At 49.6% G+C, this 16,419-nt stretch overlaps 1 protein-coding gene across 2 annotated transcripts in view; it reads right to left on the bottom strand.

Moving 5' to 3' along the window:
* Positions 1-16,419, bottom strand: part of ASTN2 (astrotactin 2) — a 332,514-nt gene that overhangs the window by 238,510 nt on the left and 77,585 nt on the right. For both annotated transcript variants that reach the window (XM_051636914.1, XM_051636915.1), the window contains exon 3: positions 9,745-10,129. In XM_051636914.1, coding sequence (XP_051492874.1) covers positions 9,745-10,129 — 385 coding nt within the window. The remainder of the gene's footprint in view (positions 1-9,744; positions 10,130-16,419) is intronic.

The raw sequence follows: 16,419 nt of genomic DNA on the forward strand, positions 1-16,419 counted from the left end.
AAACCAGCTGGGCCAGAGACCACTGAGAGCAGGAGAAAGCCCCATCCCCACCTGGCTGAGGAACCTCCATTGGAGGATGAATATGGAGACAGCAGGACTTTGGCTCTTACAAAGCAGAAGGCCGGTGAGACTCAGTAAATCCCTGCACCCCTAAGGGCAAGGTCAGGGAAAAGCAGTGGCTAGTGAACACGGGTGGGAATCATGGCATGGTGACCCCTCTTCAGTCTCAACCACTGCCCAACTCCCTGCTCAGGAGCACGGTGCAGAATGAGTTTGCTAGTTGGAAATAACATCTCCTTTGTCCAACAGGCAAGGTGATGCCCTTTCCTGGTACCAGCAAACCTGTACCACGTGCCAGGGAAAACAAGGGAGCAATGTTAACCCAGAGGAGAGGGCAAGCCTCCAAAAAGCCCATGTTGGAATAGGGTCAAGAGGGTCCAGCCATGCACGCATGGCATAAACACCACTGAAGGACCTACCTGCAATGGCAGGGACCAACAACCTCCTACACCAGGAAGGGCACAGGTGCAGGCGGGGAAGAAGGAGCTGAGAGCTGGTTTGTTGCCTCAGGAGAAGACATGGAACTGAGGGAATGAGAAGAAAGCCCAAGCTATGAAAACCAAACCACTTCTAAGCCAGGTAGGTAAGGCAGTGAGGCCAAGCATGGCCAGACCCCACAGGACCCCATGGTGAGTCACAGCAACTGCTGTAACTCAGTGGGGCTGTCAGAAAGGATTGATTTGAGGCAACTTATTAACAAGTTTCCTCTCCCACTGGTCCTTCGGGTAGGTCACTGCCTAATGATAAATGGGGCTGGAAGGTGCCTGCAGAGCTAATATCAGCACAGGTGCCTGGCCTTGATCCATCTTCCTTAGGAACCAGCTGACAAAACTAACTGTCTCAGCACTGTAGGCAGGTAGAGCATGACTGGTAGGAAGAGGACACAGAAACAGAGTGAAGAGCTGGTGCTGCAGCTGCCCTCTCTGCTCCCCTCCCATAAAACTCATAAGCCTGGGTTGCACCAATGAAGAGAACATCCCTCACACAGTGATCAGTGAAGCCACAATGTTCCTAAAAGCCAAAGTGAAGAGCTGAGCATCATGGACTGATCCCACACAGGTAACAGGAGCTGAGGCAGCCTCAGCTCTGAGTCACACATCCTAGGGACTACCTGAGCACTCACCAACATCTGTATATTTCCAGCATAAGTGGAGAACATGGGATTGCTCTCCATACCAGATGCCACAGCCTCTTCTCATGGTCAGCCTGAATTTAGCACCCTGTGACAGGTTTTTACTCCACACTGACACCATGGAAAGATGGCCCTGAAGCTCCCCCAGGTCCTCCACATTGCAGCACCAGACAGCTGCACAATGCAGCCCAGCACAGAAACCCAGGAGAGGGGAGGAAACTTGAGACCCCCCAGGTCCCAAAAGGAACAGACAGCTACCAAATTGCTTATTTAAATTTTGCATCAGGTAGAAAAAAATCATCTTGAATCTAATCCTGGTCAACAACTGATCTACAACCCAGCTACATCTTAAATAATGTAGCACTTTATCAAACATTCATAGTGATGCACAAAGTGATGAACAACGTGTGCCTGGCATTTATATAAATATAGTTCCTGATGGCTTGTTTTCCTTGGACAGCCAGAACTTCACAGCTTATCTTCTGTGAGCCTGTGATTTTGCCTGGATGAAAAATACTTTGGACACTTGGATAATTAGGGCTGTGGCACACAAAACTGTCATGACACCTCTGACACCACACATGCATCAGCTCCACCAAACCCAACAAAAACCCACAGTAAAACTGCTGTTGATTTGAGGAGCCACAAGTCACCCAGCTGTGCCCAGGGATTTCTTCTCACATGGGATCTTGTGCAGTGCCAGAGCAAGAGCAGCCCAAGCCTTGCAAAGAGGTGATAAACCAGTGGGACTCCATGAAACCACCATCCCTATAGGATGCTCAGCAAAATGCTGGTATATTAAAACACCCCTTTTCTCTTCTATTCCCCATGGCACTATCAGAAGCAGCTTTTCCATCTGCTTCCTCCCTCCTTTCTCTCATGAAATTACAAATAGGATATAGCAAAGGAAAAGGGAGGGGAGAAAAACATGAAAACTGCATCAGGAAATCCAACCTACCAGCCTTTTCTCAACTGCAACACTTACTGTGGAGCAGGAAGAGCCCTGGCTGGTCTGACAGATGTTTAGTTATTAAGCATGTGCCAGCACAGCAACTCCCTTGGCCAGGGGGATGTCAGATCAGCACAGGCCACCAGCCCCTGCAAAGTTCACCATCCTTTCTGACCTGTTGTTGGAGGCAGGAGCCACATCTGAGGTGGGTCTCATTGTGGAGATATCCTGGGCATGCTCACATGCATCTGTGGAGCTGCCTTAGGCCACTTTCTTTGGAGGGTGTAAAGGAGTGAAAATGTGTCCCACAGGACCACCAGTCCAAGAGAGCATCGTTGTTTCCCTCCATGTTGGTGGGGACATCCCACATTCTGGATGAAGGCAACCAATTTGGTGAAATAAGATGACCAAAGTAAACCAGAAACTCCAGCCTGGCAGCTCACCATTCAGAGCTCAAAAGACAATTAATATATTAATTATGACTGTGTTTCTCTCTCTGGAAAGCAAAGCCTTTCCCTGGCAGGTATGGACATCCTCAAATCAACATTCTAGCCAGAGATGGCATCACCACGGAACTGAAGGACCCAGCAGCACATCCATTGCAACCTCTTCAACTGGGGCCTCTATTCTCTTCATTAGTGCACTCAAATCAGCTGGAATTAAGCATGTTGGACATGTTCTTTAACAACTTAGAGGCACTACCCAAGCACGTGCTTAAATGCTTTCCTGAACTGGGACCGGATTCCTACCCTGTTAGGCCTTGATTTTTTTATTATTTCTTTAAAAGTGAAGCTAGCAGCTGGGGTTTTCAGCCAGGAATAAAGGACTGCAAAACCCGCTTTCCACTGTCAGGATATATTCAGATACATTTTCAAAGGTCTCTGTAAATTACAGAAGGAGTTGGTGGGGATTAGAACTGGAAAAAGCTGATCACGTACAATGAGGGTCATGATCCTATCAGGGCACTGGAAAGAAGAGAGAGCCCCAACACACGTCAGATGCCAGCCTGATGTCCTGTCCCATTTTAGCTTCCAGCAAACCTTAAGCCATCATTTCATTTATTAAAGGCTCAGAAAGCCTCTGGTTACTGCCTGGATTCAAGGTGGCACTGCACCTGGCCAGCAGAGCGACCGGCAGCAGCAGCCAGCAGCTCCCGGCACCAGGGACAGCACAGACTGGGCATGATGTCCCTTCCAGCAGCCAATCGTGAGCCCCGCCGGGTGCTGATGTGCCCTCAGGGATGCTGGGCTGTCAGCTCAGGGACAGCAACACAATGATGGTCCCATCACCCATGAAGTCTCCTCAATCACAGAGAACGCCATCCCCCTGCCCATTCTGAGGGCATCACCTCTGACTCACGACCCTGGCTTTAAATCTCACCTCCAAAATACTGCAGACCTCTTGTATCTGGCACAAATTACAGCTCTAAAGCACAGCTTAACTACCTGAGCTCTTCGTCCACCTCTCAGCCACCAAATGTCCCTTTCCCCAGCCCTGACACCACAGCCTCAGGCTGGAGTGCCACCTTACCTCTCTTTTAGAGGAGTCTTCACTGTGACCTGAAGATGATGGCTGAGATGCAGCCACCAGAACAGCTGCTCCAGCATCTGTGGGTGGCATAGGAAGCCCCTTCTCCTCACCACCAGGACCCCTTCCCCACCTGCTGTGTGTTATCTCAAAATGAAGCCATGTGTCTCTCCTACCAGACACCCTTCTCCTGAACCACATCACCCAGAGCAGTTAGGCTGTGAGGCTGTCAGGACCACAACACCAAAGATTAGCAGTTCTCAATGCTTCCTTGGGCTTCTGTGGCTGCTGTTTGCCTTGGCTCCCCTCGCCAACTCAGACTCTGTGAGACTCTTAAGTGACACGACCAGGGTTACCAAGGCAGCTGGTGGCAGAGATGAGCTGGCTCTACATCTCCAGGTTCGCTCTAAGTGCCAGACCATCTTCAGGCACACTCAAAACCTCTTGCTACAACTACAGAGAAAAGCATCCATGGATCAAGTAAGAGAAACCACAGAGGTTTACCTAAGTTAACACAGCAGGTGAGAAGAAATTCCAGGAGTTATGAATTCAAGCTGACTGCACAATCACATCTGTGACATGCCTACGGTATTAATCATCAGTACCATCGGTAATAAGTCCTGTCTCCTGTCTAGACTTGGAGGCCATACCCAGACTGCAGAGTCTGTGAAGCCAGTACAAAAGCCTGCTTGAAAAACTCTTTTTTAGAACATGAAAGAAAGAGGGAAAATAAAGATGTGTCCTTTGGTGCAGAACTGGAATTACCAATACTTGATTTTAAAGTCTGACACGTAATTTCTGCTTAGTTTTCATGAGGCAGAAGTTCTGCTTCTCACTGATCTTTAGGAGATTTGTCTTAGCAAAATCTTCTTGTTGGGGAACTTGTGGGTGACCGCACCTTTAGGCTTGCTGGGCTTCTATCTGCCTTCCTTTACTAACTCCATCTCTGTACATGTCCCATCTGGACACATAGTGGTGGTGCCTGCGCTGACCTGGGGCCAACGCCCTCAAAAGGCACCTGATGGACAGAAGCAAAGGGCTCCTGTCACTGTGGGATGAAACCATGTCAGTAAAGAAGAGGGCCAGGTATATTAGAAGATAAAAGCAAGTCAGGAATTCCCAAAGTGTTGGAGCTTGAGGCAATCTCCTTGGGAATGGCAGGATTGAAGAATTCCTCAGGAACATGGACTGGAAACTACCCAGAAAACTAAGGCATGGGTCCCAGAGGCAGTGGGGACACTGACATCCCTGGCATGAATTTACCTAAATCCTATTAATGGCAGAGCACTGTGTACACCCAGGGACTGGGTTTGGACACAGGAGTCTCCTCAGACAGAGCCAAGACCCCAGGAACCACACCCCACACCAGCAGACCCCACCTGGCACTACACACACCCACAGGGCACAAAACCCCTGAAGACCTTCTAATTGCCAGCAATAACCCAAGACCATCAGGAAACAGCTCAGCTCCCCTTCCACACCAGCACATAGGGATCCTTTTGGCTAATTAGGACTGCCTGGCTCTTGCCTCCTTCCTTGCTCCATTTCATTTTATTATATTAATAATAATGAAGTACTACTTTTCTTCTTCAACTGCCTTGGATTTTTCTTCTGTCTATATTCATCTGGGTTCTGTGCAATGTCACTAGGTCAGTTTGTGCTCCTGCTGCAATTCTAATTTTGTCAGCTTTCCATTTTCTAGGGAGTTGGGGGATTTCTTTTTTTTTTTCCCCCCAAGTCAAAAATGATTTTGCATGACAGTAATAATGTTAATGGCCCTGCACAGTGTACCCAGATTACAGCTGCAGCCAGGGAGAAACAAACATCTCATCTTTGCCCTGCTGTTTATCTACCCACAGCAGAGCCTGGTATCAGGTCAGAACCTGTAATTTCATTAACTTTATCACTCAGGCACGCTTGTTGCAAGATGTCATTATTCATCACATTGCTCATGTGTTTTGTTTATGCTGGGGTTCACTTCAGATGCTCCAGCACCACGTGGGAGCAGCTCTTCCATCCGCATCACTGCAGAGCACTGCCTGGGACTTGGGAGGAAAGTTTGGCTCACTGATCCATGCTCTGCTGGTCTGTGATTTGCAACACAGACATTTGTGCTGCTCAACATCCCTGGTAGGGACTTCTTTCCCATTTTGCAGGGCTGTTCATAGAGGAGTCATCCAGTGCAATTCCCTGTCTGACCTGATACATCCAGAAGCTCCACATAAGGAATAAGAAACCCACACTCTTCCTCCTGGAAAGGACAACTGAGCCCACGAGCTGCACAGCACAGGAATCCCAAATGAGGGCAAGTGCCTGCTGCCAGCACGACCTGGCACCTGCAAATCAATCACTGTCTGGCATGAGGGGGGGGGCACAGGAATAATCAGGGCAGGCAGGTGGAGGGTTAGCCAAAATGCTCTGTCTTCACTGGATTTGCCATCCCTGGTAGTTAATGCTAGGAAGTGACACTTGAAAGAGCTTCTAGTGACAGCCCCAGTGATAATACCATTTGGAGCCCACTGACAAGTCCCAGCTGGTGTCTTATCAGAGCTACACTGCGAGAGGAACAAGGAGAGCTTTTCCTTGGGTGTTGAGGGACACGCTGGGATGCAGGCACAACTCCTCACCCAGCCCCGGTCATCGTCCCAGAACCTGGCAGCCCAGCACCAGGGGAAAAGCTGAGCCTGTCCTCGAGCTAGGGCCATGCTCCAGCTGGGTTTCCCTTGACACATCCATCTTCAATCCACCTGTAAAACTGTGCCAGAACTGAACAGATATCCAGCCCCTGGGGATTCTCCAGGTACATGGTGTCTGCTGGCACCAACTGTAGAGTTTCTCCACCACACCTGCCACATTACCATGGGAATCCTGGCTGCATCTGCTGCTCACGGGCAGGTCAAAGGGCCTGTGTGCACAGAACACTCAGTACCTCCTGAATCACTGTGTGTCCCACGCTGTGGAAACCGGGTCAGAGTGCAAAACCCACAGAACTTTATATAGATATTTCTGGTGTAAAAATCCCAGGTCTGAACTACAGCTACCTCGTCCTTGATGATCCAGGCTCTGACCAGCTTCAGCAAAGAGGAGCAACTAGCACATATTGTAGCTCGACTCCTTCAGCAAAGCCTCATGCAAGAGGGAACAATGCCTATCTGGGAGGAAACTCACAGCGAACCGGCACAGTTTGGAAGGATCAGAACAGGCAAAGCAGGAACCTGCCTCCATCTGAGGTGCAAAGCCCAGTAGCTTCACCAGCTGAACTGGTAGCAGCATTTGTGAGCATATCTCACAGCCTGGGGTAGCCCTGATCCTGCAGGCAGCTTGCAGCCCTGGCTTAGGGGGATTTTTCAGTCAGTATAAGAATTTCTTTATTGCCAATTCCTGAAGATCTCAAATAATTTAATATTCTGTCCTAGATCTTGTTTACTATTATGTTTGAAGAGGACTGAAATGCAGTTACTGCTGTCTTTCCCACTCACACAACTCTAAATTATTTATAGAAAAGCAAAACAAAGAAGAGAATATGAAAGAATAAAAAAAAGGTAGCTCAGTTATTAATGTGAAGGCTTTCATTTGTTCATTGCCACTGGGTAAAAAGTTGGAGAAATATCTCTTAACACCATGAGCCAGTAACCTACAGCTGTACACAACAGGGAATGCCAATAGGGATGCACAGATCAACAGTCCAGGACAGCAGATGGACCCCTGGGCACCTCTGCATTTGTCTGAACAATGACAACCATCACTGTTGTAACCACCTTGATTAAAATAGTAAAAAGCACTGAAAGGAGGTGGGGGGGGGGGGGGGGGGGGGGAGAAACAACCTCAGCCATGACTTACAACAGTCACAGGTGCAGGGACCTGCTTTCCAGGCACAATACATCATCAGGGCTCTCCCTAGCTTGGATGCTCAGAGCTGTACAGGCTGAGAAAATCCCTGTCCCCATCACTGTACCCCAGGGACCACTCAGCCTTTATAGGAACCCCACACACTCACGGGAAGAAGGCAAGGACAGTCCAGTGTCACCCCAAGTGCCCCTTCCCTGCACAGAGGGAGCCAGCATATCCTTTCCTCACTCTTACTGGAGTCACTCAGCAATTAGTACTAATGTACTTGGCTTTTGATTATTCAAATGCATTTTATTGAGCATTGCAGGTGAACAATATTAAATGGCTTCTAATAACATCTCAATAAGCAGAGGTGGGTGTTGCAGCTTCTGAAAGGCAGACTTTAGAACTGCAGGCAATCAAGTGTGCATTAGCCAAAACACTCAGGGGAAAGTGCTGCTCTTCTCTGTGCAGGGAAATCTTCCCCCGAGTCACACAGTTGTACCTGTGCAGCCCACAGCCCCACCATCCCCCAACGCAGGCAAGAGAGCAGCACTCAGACCCTGCCTGGCCCTCTGGGCAGCACTTCTCTAAGTGCAGAGAGCAGAACCACATGGTCCAGCAGCACCAGTTTTATCTGCAGTCAAGAGAACTAAAGAGTAGCCAGCCTAGACTGCTTTATGTAGGCTCTGGCACTGGCCTCCTCCTGCAGCTCCCCAGTGCCTTTCAGCAGTGCACTGTCACCAATAGTCTGGTCTCTCTTCCTGCTCTCCCAGGACAAGCTGTGCAGTCTGACAGCAGGTAACATACCTCCCTGGCTGCTCAGCCTGCAGGAGCCCTTCCAAGCTCTGGCCATACAGGCTTCATCTACACTGTGACAGCAAAGGACCCTGTCTGTCTGTGCTATTATATCCAACCTTTGTCTACTTGCTGTACCTATGTTGGATCCCTTTACCTAGAAGGACCTCACCATTACTTTCTTTCTGAGCCGAGCAGAACTTTGCGGGGGTGGAATGACAAAGGGAGTAGAGCTCCTCCAGATTCCAGCCCAGCACCTTCAGGGAAGGCACAAAGCATCTGCAGCACCTTCCTAGCCCAGCTTTCCCTGCTCCCCAGAGCTACTACAGGGGGACTTTTACCTTACAACAGCAGAGTTATGCAATATTACAAGCAGTCAGCACCACAGGGACAGGCAACAGCCAGAACCCACACCCACCAACACGTTTGTCACTAGAACTGGTGCCCTACTCAACAGCAAGGCAGTGAACATACCTCCCACCTAGAAAGAAACAGCCAGCATGATGGACACCCATGTGCCAGCACTCAGACCAAGAAGTTGAGATGAATCCCAATACTTCCACCTTGTTGACATGGCAGTTCTAGCACTGCTGGAGCAGCAGGAATGACTCCCACACACTGCCCCATGCACGGTGCTGCACAAGCTCATGGCAAAAGAGCAACTGCCCTCCCTGGGGAAAGGCTAGCTCTGCTTCTCCCACCAGGCAACTTCTCACTGTCCCTTTTCTGCCATTACTGGGACCAGACACACCACCAAGCCTGAAAGCAGAGCCACCAGCTTCACAACTCATCGTATTACACAGGCTCATGCTGGAAACAGACTTGTTTTGAAAGAGGATGAGATGGAGAAATTCTTTCCTGTGGGGGTAAGGAAACACTGGAACAAGTTGCTCAGAGGAGCTGTGGCTGCCCCATCCCTGAAATGTTCAAGGGCAGTCTGGATGGGGCTTGAAGCAACCTGGTCTAGAAAGAGGTGTCCCTGCCAATAAAGGGGGGGTAGAACTAGATTATCTTCAGGGTCCCTTCCAACTCAAACAAGTCGGTGATTCTGTAAAATGAGACAGGTCAGGTGCTGTGAATCCACAGCTAGGTGGAGCTCCCAAGCACACAGCTCACATACTCCTACAGCACCTGAACCACCAGCAACAGAGCCAGGGAGTGCTGCAAGACCAGACCTGGTCCTTGGAGCTCGCAATAAACGTTGAGAGCTCACAGTTACTGTGTCTCAGTTTCCCCAGCACCATCCATAGGTGATTCCCCTCTCAAGAAAGGTAGCTTCAGGACAATGTCTGCAAACTATCTTGTAGATGACAACTGAGGACCAAAGCCTGGAGGTCCAAGCACCAGCCACAGAGGCTATGCATGGATGACCCACCCTCTCTAGATGGCACTGCACAGGACAGACACCCCAGCAGGGGACAGGGAAAGAGGAGATAAAAAAGCCACAAACCTTTCTTTTCATAGTCAGGCTTCTCCTCCCCAGCCCGGCCCAGGCTCTCCAGTGTCCGTGTCACCTGGCTGCCAAACTCATCCTCCCTGGTGCTGGGCTCTGCCCGCCGTGGCGTCTCCTCCTCCTCCTCGTCCTCATAGTCATCCAGGATGGGGGTCTCACGGATGGGCACCCCGATGACCGAGTTGTGGGCCTGGAGGCGCGAGTTGCGGAAGCTCTCACGGGCCTGGGGGCCCAGCAGCACCGAGGGGATGTAGTGGATCTCGTGGGTGGCCTCCGTGCTGGCGCTCTTCTGCGGGATGCGGCGCCGCTTGTGCCAGCGCCGCTGGGCGTACAGAGCCACCGTGAAGACCAAGAGGAGCAGGAGCAGTGCGATCAGCCCACCCTGCAGAGGAAAGCAAAGGGCAGGGGTCAGGAGATGCATGGGGTACAGAGACAGGTGATGAGTTGGAAAGGGCACAGGAAAGGGTCAGGAGATGCTGCAGCCAGCATCCATGGACCCTCTCCTCTCCCACCCCCAGAGCATCCTTTCATTAACACTCCAGGAACCACACACAGGTGAGTTCGTGACCAGCCACCTCTGAGGCAGGACATCACAGGAAGGTGGAGCAGGGTGCCAGAGGAGACCTTTAGCTGGAGACAGCACAGTGACACCCTTGGCTCAGCTTTGCCCAAAGTCCCAGGGACTTTGTTCTTACCACATGCCCCCTGGGTCCCCCCAGCTCCTTTGCTCACAGGGGCATGAGGTAGATGATGACTCTTCACCCACCCTGCCTAGGGACCTGGGAAAAGACAATCACACCATTTCAATGAAAAAAAGCTCATTAAAACAACCCAGCTACCAACACAGGAGCAGTAAACCTCAGCTGAGACACAGAACACTTCCCACAAATGACTGTGAAACAAATGGCACCACACAACTGCTGCTCTCCAAGGCACAGGGGAGCTCCCCTCAGCTCCATCACTTCTGGTTGCAATTTGCCTACGATTTCAATGAGGTTTCAGCTGCAGACCTGGGGCACAGCACAACATCTTCTGGGCCAGAACCTCTCTACAATGCTCTCCTCTTCCCCACTTCCAAGTTTTATTTGAAGCAACTCCCAACTACATTACCACAAACGACGGTTTCCTAAATACCTATAAAACCTATGGAAGTGGCATCTCCTTTGAGGGAGCCAGACTGGGCAGCACTGAAGGGAGCCAGCTCTGCCTCTGGCTGCTCTGGAGGTTAATTCAGCCACCCTCACTCAGCCCATGCAGGCAGTGCTGTACGTGTGCCAGCTTCTAGCCTCTTAATCTCCACAGCACCAGAGCAATTTTATGCCGTGGCAGACAAGAAAAGAAGGGCATGTAAATCAGGAGCAGCATGAGCAATCAGGGCTTTGCAGCACGACGTGGAACAGGCAGGGCAGGGCAGGCGTTTCTTTGGCACAGGGGATGTCACAGCCCAGAACTTTATGGAGCGTGCACAAACAAAGTAGAGACATTACAAATATTTCATCTGCATTCCATACTAAGCACCATGTCTACCTGGAGGGAGGCTCTGACTTGTAAGCAGGATCAACTATAAAGAGGTGGCACGGAAAACTGCTGCTCACAGGAGGAGCTAGCTGGGAGAGGGGCCTTGGAAGCAGGAATGGAGAAGAGATACCTCCCTGCACGACCTCAGCACTGTGACCCACCGTAGAGAGGAGCCTAGCCCAGCATGTCCCACAAGGAGCTGCTTTACTTTCCCCTAATTGGTACTAATGGGAGTGGGGCTGGGGGATTCAGGAAGACATTGTTCAGCTTGACTCCCTCAATTTAGGTGACACGCCATCAGGAAAAGCAGTTCAGTTTTCTGGAGAGAAACCACAGCACAGCAGACCCTCCACAAGGCCACAGTAGGGCCACATTGCAAAATCAGATCTGGCTTGTGGGCCAGTGTCCTAGCAAAGTGAGGGCTTTCACATTACAGAAGGATTTCAGAACAACAGACATGACTATTGGGAAAAGCCTTCTCCAAGGTCTCACCACCAAGCCCCTAAGGTACTTGGCACTTGTGCCTGGGTGCTCTCTGCAATGGCAAAGCACCCAGTGGGCAGAGCAGGGCTGTTTGTGTCTGCTCCACACCCACAGGCACTTTTCCTCCCTGGAAAAGCACAACCAGGGACAACCCAGGCACTTGGTCAGGGTGACCAAGAAAACCCTGCACAAGGAGCAGCTTTGCCAGCTGGACCCAGGGAAGGGCTCCTGGCACCCACAGCAGTGTAAGAGCCATGTTGCTGCCTGGCTGGGCTCACCTCACATCCACCCCCAGGAAACGGCTTGGAGCAGATAAACCTGTCAGCAGATTAAATTCAGGATCTCTCTGCTTAGAAGAAATTACAAAAAAGGTGTAAAAGCACAGAGGTTGTTAGTGTGCTCTTCCCCTCCTGGCTCAGGAGTGACTGAGCTGGCTCAGGCAAGTCAAGGGATCCCAGCCCAGCCACAGCTCCTGCATCCATTGGGGAAGAGCTGGAGGTTTCTGCTGCACCAGATACCAAGACAACAGCCCCTCCTCTGCCCAGGAAAGGCTGAGGGTGCCTGGGTCAGGTCCTCGGGGAGCACTCACGGGCAGCTGAATTTTGATGTGGTCCTTTCATTCCTGACCCCACGCCAGCAGCTCTTTGTTTACTACAACACACACACCAGGAGACCTTCCTGGGGGAAAGGGGAGGAAAAAAAAAAAGTCAAACTTAGGATGCATTCAAGCCAGCCTCATTTCAATCTATTCTTCATGTTAAATTATCCAACTGAGAGAGTGAGAGAGAGAAAGAGGAAGGAAGGGGTAATATGAGAAATGCTTTATTTGACAATGTGTCATTCGGAAACTGATTATTTCTGTCTCTGAGCTTTTTAATATTCCCAAACAATGGCCGAGCCGCGCAGGGATTTGGTATTCTAAGGCTGGATTTATAATACTCTGTTCTGCAGTGATAAGAACACAGGCCTTTAATCCTCTGAGCTGTGAACATGCATATTCTCCCTGGTAATGTCCTTCCTGCCGTGCTCCCACATGGCCTGTGCTGGCCAAGCCGGAGCCACCTGGCACCAGAGCATTGCCAAGACCCACAGAAGAAGAGAGAGGATGGGAGGAGGAGGATGGAGGAGAAAAGGACTGGTGGGGACAACATGTATGTGTGTGCAGAACTGCAGGACTTGTGACACAGGAGCAAATCACAGCTGAAACCGGAAGCAGCAAGGCTGGGGTTTATTTGAAGCACCAAAGGAAAATCAATCACAGAATACTGGTTTGGAAGAGACCTCCAAGATCATCTGGTCTAATCAGATTCTTTTTCTTGGCAAAAGCACGGTCTAGACATGATGGCCCAGCAAACTATCCAGCTGAACTGATGGAAGAAACCACCTCAAAGCCCAGGAGATTGAGGTCTCACATAAATTGTGAAGGCTGCCAAGCTGCCAGCCTGGAGGGTGAGCTTTGTTTGGCCATCTGAAATGCTGAACAATTTCTGAGCAGGATGAAGATGTATGTGCTTCTACAAACACAAGCCACCATCCTTCTCTACCAAGGCAGTAAAAGATGAGGGAATCTGGCCACTCCTCTGGGGTCTGAGCAAACTCTTCTTTACAACAGGCTCTGAGCTTTCCCTGATGCCAGAGCATCATATCACCCTGCACTGTCCCAGAGGACAAGTCACAGTATGTGAACATGTATCAGTGATAACCACACAATCATTGGAGCTCTTCACACTGTTCACTTTCTCCTTTCCTTCCTTTTTGGCCATCAAGGCAATTAAACACTAAAACAATTTACCAAGTTTGCAGTAGATTAAAAAAAATAATAAAAGTTACAGTGATGGATAATCAAGCCTGGATGCTTTTAGAAATGTTATGCTTTATTTCAAAAGAGAAATAAAGGTTTCAGGGAACTCTTGCAGGGTGTGTGGCACTGGAAGTCAGAGCAGATGATCCCCACAGTTTCTTCTAGTCCCCCAATTTGGCTTTTCCTACATTTCCTTCATGAGTCACAGCATTCAGCTCTACAGCATCTGAACTCTTTTTTAAGCATTTAATCCCCTCCCAGGTCAACCCAGATGCAGAAAGCAACACCAGAGCCTGGACACAGGCAGGCAGGTAAGCCCATATCCAGCTAACACAGACCAAAGTGGGAGATGCCACCAGGGTGGACCAAACCTCAGACCTCTGCACATCAGCACACAAGACTCTCCTGGCTGGTCTCTGCTATAATAAAGCAGTGCTCAATGAGCAGGTGTAACAAATATTTGCATTAGGTTTTAGCCAAGCTGTTATATGAGCTAACAGATTTCTAATTAATTTCACTAAAAGTGATAGCCAACAGTGCAGAGACCCTATAAATGCTGTTTCACCAGGAAAAAAAATTCTTGCTCCTGGGCACAGATCCTCCAAGGCCACATCCCAGGGCAAAGAGCAACCAAAAGTAGAGCTGGTATCATCTGCAGTAGCCATTATAAGGGGCTGTCAACTGGCAGTCAGTCCTCTTGGCCTTATCCTTTGCTGCAACCAAACTCAGAGAAGACACCCATTCAAGCCCAGGCTGCAGGATGCAACCCCAGGTCTTCCCATCCTCTTCCCACTGGCTCCATCAGCAGGTCCAGCCAGACCCTGGCACCAGGACCCTGGCACCCACATCCCAAGAGGTCTACACATAGGACAACTTTGGAAGAAAAATACCACATTTAACATGTTGTGTTAACTGGCATCTGCTTCTTCCCTTTCCAGATGAAACCTCCACACCACCTTCTCCCTAGGACCCCTTTGCTTTAATGTTTTTTCTTTGCTGTATCTCTCAATTTAAAATATTTCTTCTGCAAATCTTAATTAACATGCTGTTTGCACCTTCATTCAGATCATTAAGGATGAAAAATAAGGCTGATCTCTGCAGACATCTCTTGGAGCCTTCCCCATCCTGTGCACTGCTGTTCTTCATGACTTCCTCTGCACCCTGCTGTGTCCTCATCCTCGCAGGGAACAGGACACAACCACAAATGGCACATGATCCCTCTAGATTTGAGGAAAGAGCAGGGCAGGGGAAAGGATGTTCTAGAGTGTGCTGGTCCCCAGAGGGGGGACAACACCAACCTCCAACTGCCATCCTCAAAATGAGGGAGTTTGGGCTGTTTACTGCACCACCAACATGGACAGGTGAGCGTCAAGGAGGGAAACCAAAGCAGAGCATGAAGATGAGACCAATATCAAAGAGTAAGCCAGCACAAAGGCTAGGAAGGGACAACTACTCAGGATGCTGAGCTGAAAACAACTCCCCTCTCCACAAAAGACTGACATAACACAAGGTAAATCTACTAAAAACTACAGTGATTTCTCCTGTACGCTTCAAATCCCCATTTGAGCACCACTCCACCAAGGTGCTTAACCACATGCTTCACTCTAAGTATGTGTTTAATTCCCATTACAGTCCATGAGACTAAAGCCTCAACGCTTTGCTGAGCAGGGATAGCTGCTTGAATCCTGGCCCCAAGAGACCTGTACTGCCTTCCTCCCCTTTTCCATGGTTCTTACAACAGTTCTGTTGGTGTTACCACAACCATGTAGTGAGAGGACAAGAGGGAATGGATTAAAACTGGAGGACAGGAGAGTTAGGTTAGACATGAGGAAGAAATTCTTCAGTGTGAGGGTGGTGAGAGCCTGGCCCAGGTTGCCCAGGGAAGCTGTGGCTGCCCCATCCCTGGCAGTGTTGAAGGGCAGGTTGGATGGGGCTTGGAGCAACCTGGGCTGGTGGGAGGTGTCCCTGCTAATGCAGGGAGGTTGAGACTAGATGATATTTATGGTCCCTTCCAACCCAGACTATTCTATGATTCCATCACCTAACCCTGCCCAGAGCTGACAGCACCTATGAACCCCCCTCTCTGAAAGGGCTTATGCTGGTGTGAGTGCAGGATCTAGCCTAGGAGTTTAAAAGGAAGAGTCCCCACAGGATCTCTCCATCAGGCCCCTGTAGATCCCTACACACAGCTCCTCTGCTTGCCATGCCATACATCAAGGCATTGGGCATAAATTTAAGAGCATATAGAGTCCTGCACAGTATAACACACACAGAGGAGATGAGAGTTACAGTTGCTGTGGGAACCGTAACTTTAAAAACTCTGACTCTTCCACATTAAAACAAATAGCAAGTCAGACAAAAAGTCACATTTCCATATCATTTTCATTTTTTTTAAGCCACGCTGAATTCTGTTTTGCTGTTTCATTCAAGAAGGGAAACAACAAAAGACAGAATGAACCTGCCAATCAGCTTTTCTGCACCGTTCAGACATGCAAGGTGATGTTCCAGGGAATGTTTGTGTGAATGGCCTCCCAGGCTCCAGCTGTGTGTGCAGGCACCAAAACACACAACCCTGAATCACACCAAACGTGCCTGCATAGCCTGAGCTGCACACCTTGCTAGGATAACAATTCCAAATGACTCCCAATCCATTTTTATGATGTAAAAAAGAAGGCATTTACTTGCAGCAAGCTTGAAAGGGGAGGCCTGGAGGTGATTTTATGAAGCACCTGATTGCCAGCTTTTTTTCCAAGCCAGAGTGCAGATTGCATAAATTGTGATTTTAATGCACACTAAACAGTTCACCTAAATCAGCTGACCTGCTAACCTGGAGCTTGCCCCCAGAGAGGGAAGATATTAAAATGCATAAG

The sequence above is a fragment of the Apus apus genome, chromosome 19 (genome assembly GCF_020740795.1).
Source record: "Apus apus isolate bApuApu2 chromosome 19, bApuApu2.pri.cur, whole genome shotgun sequence".
NCBI lineage: Eukaryota > Metazoa > Chordata > Aves > Apodiformes > Apodidae > Apus > Apus apus.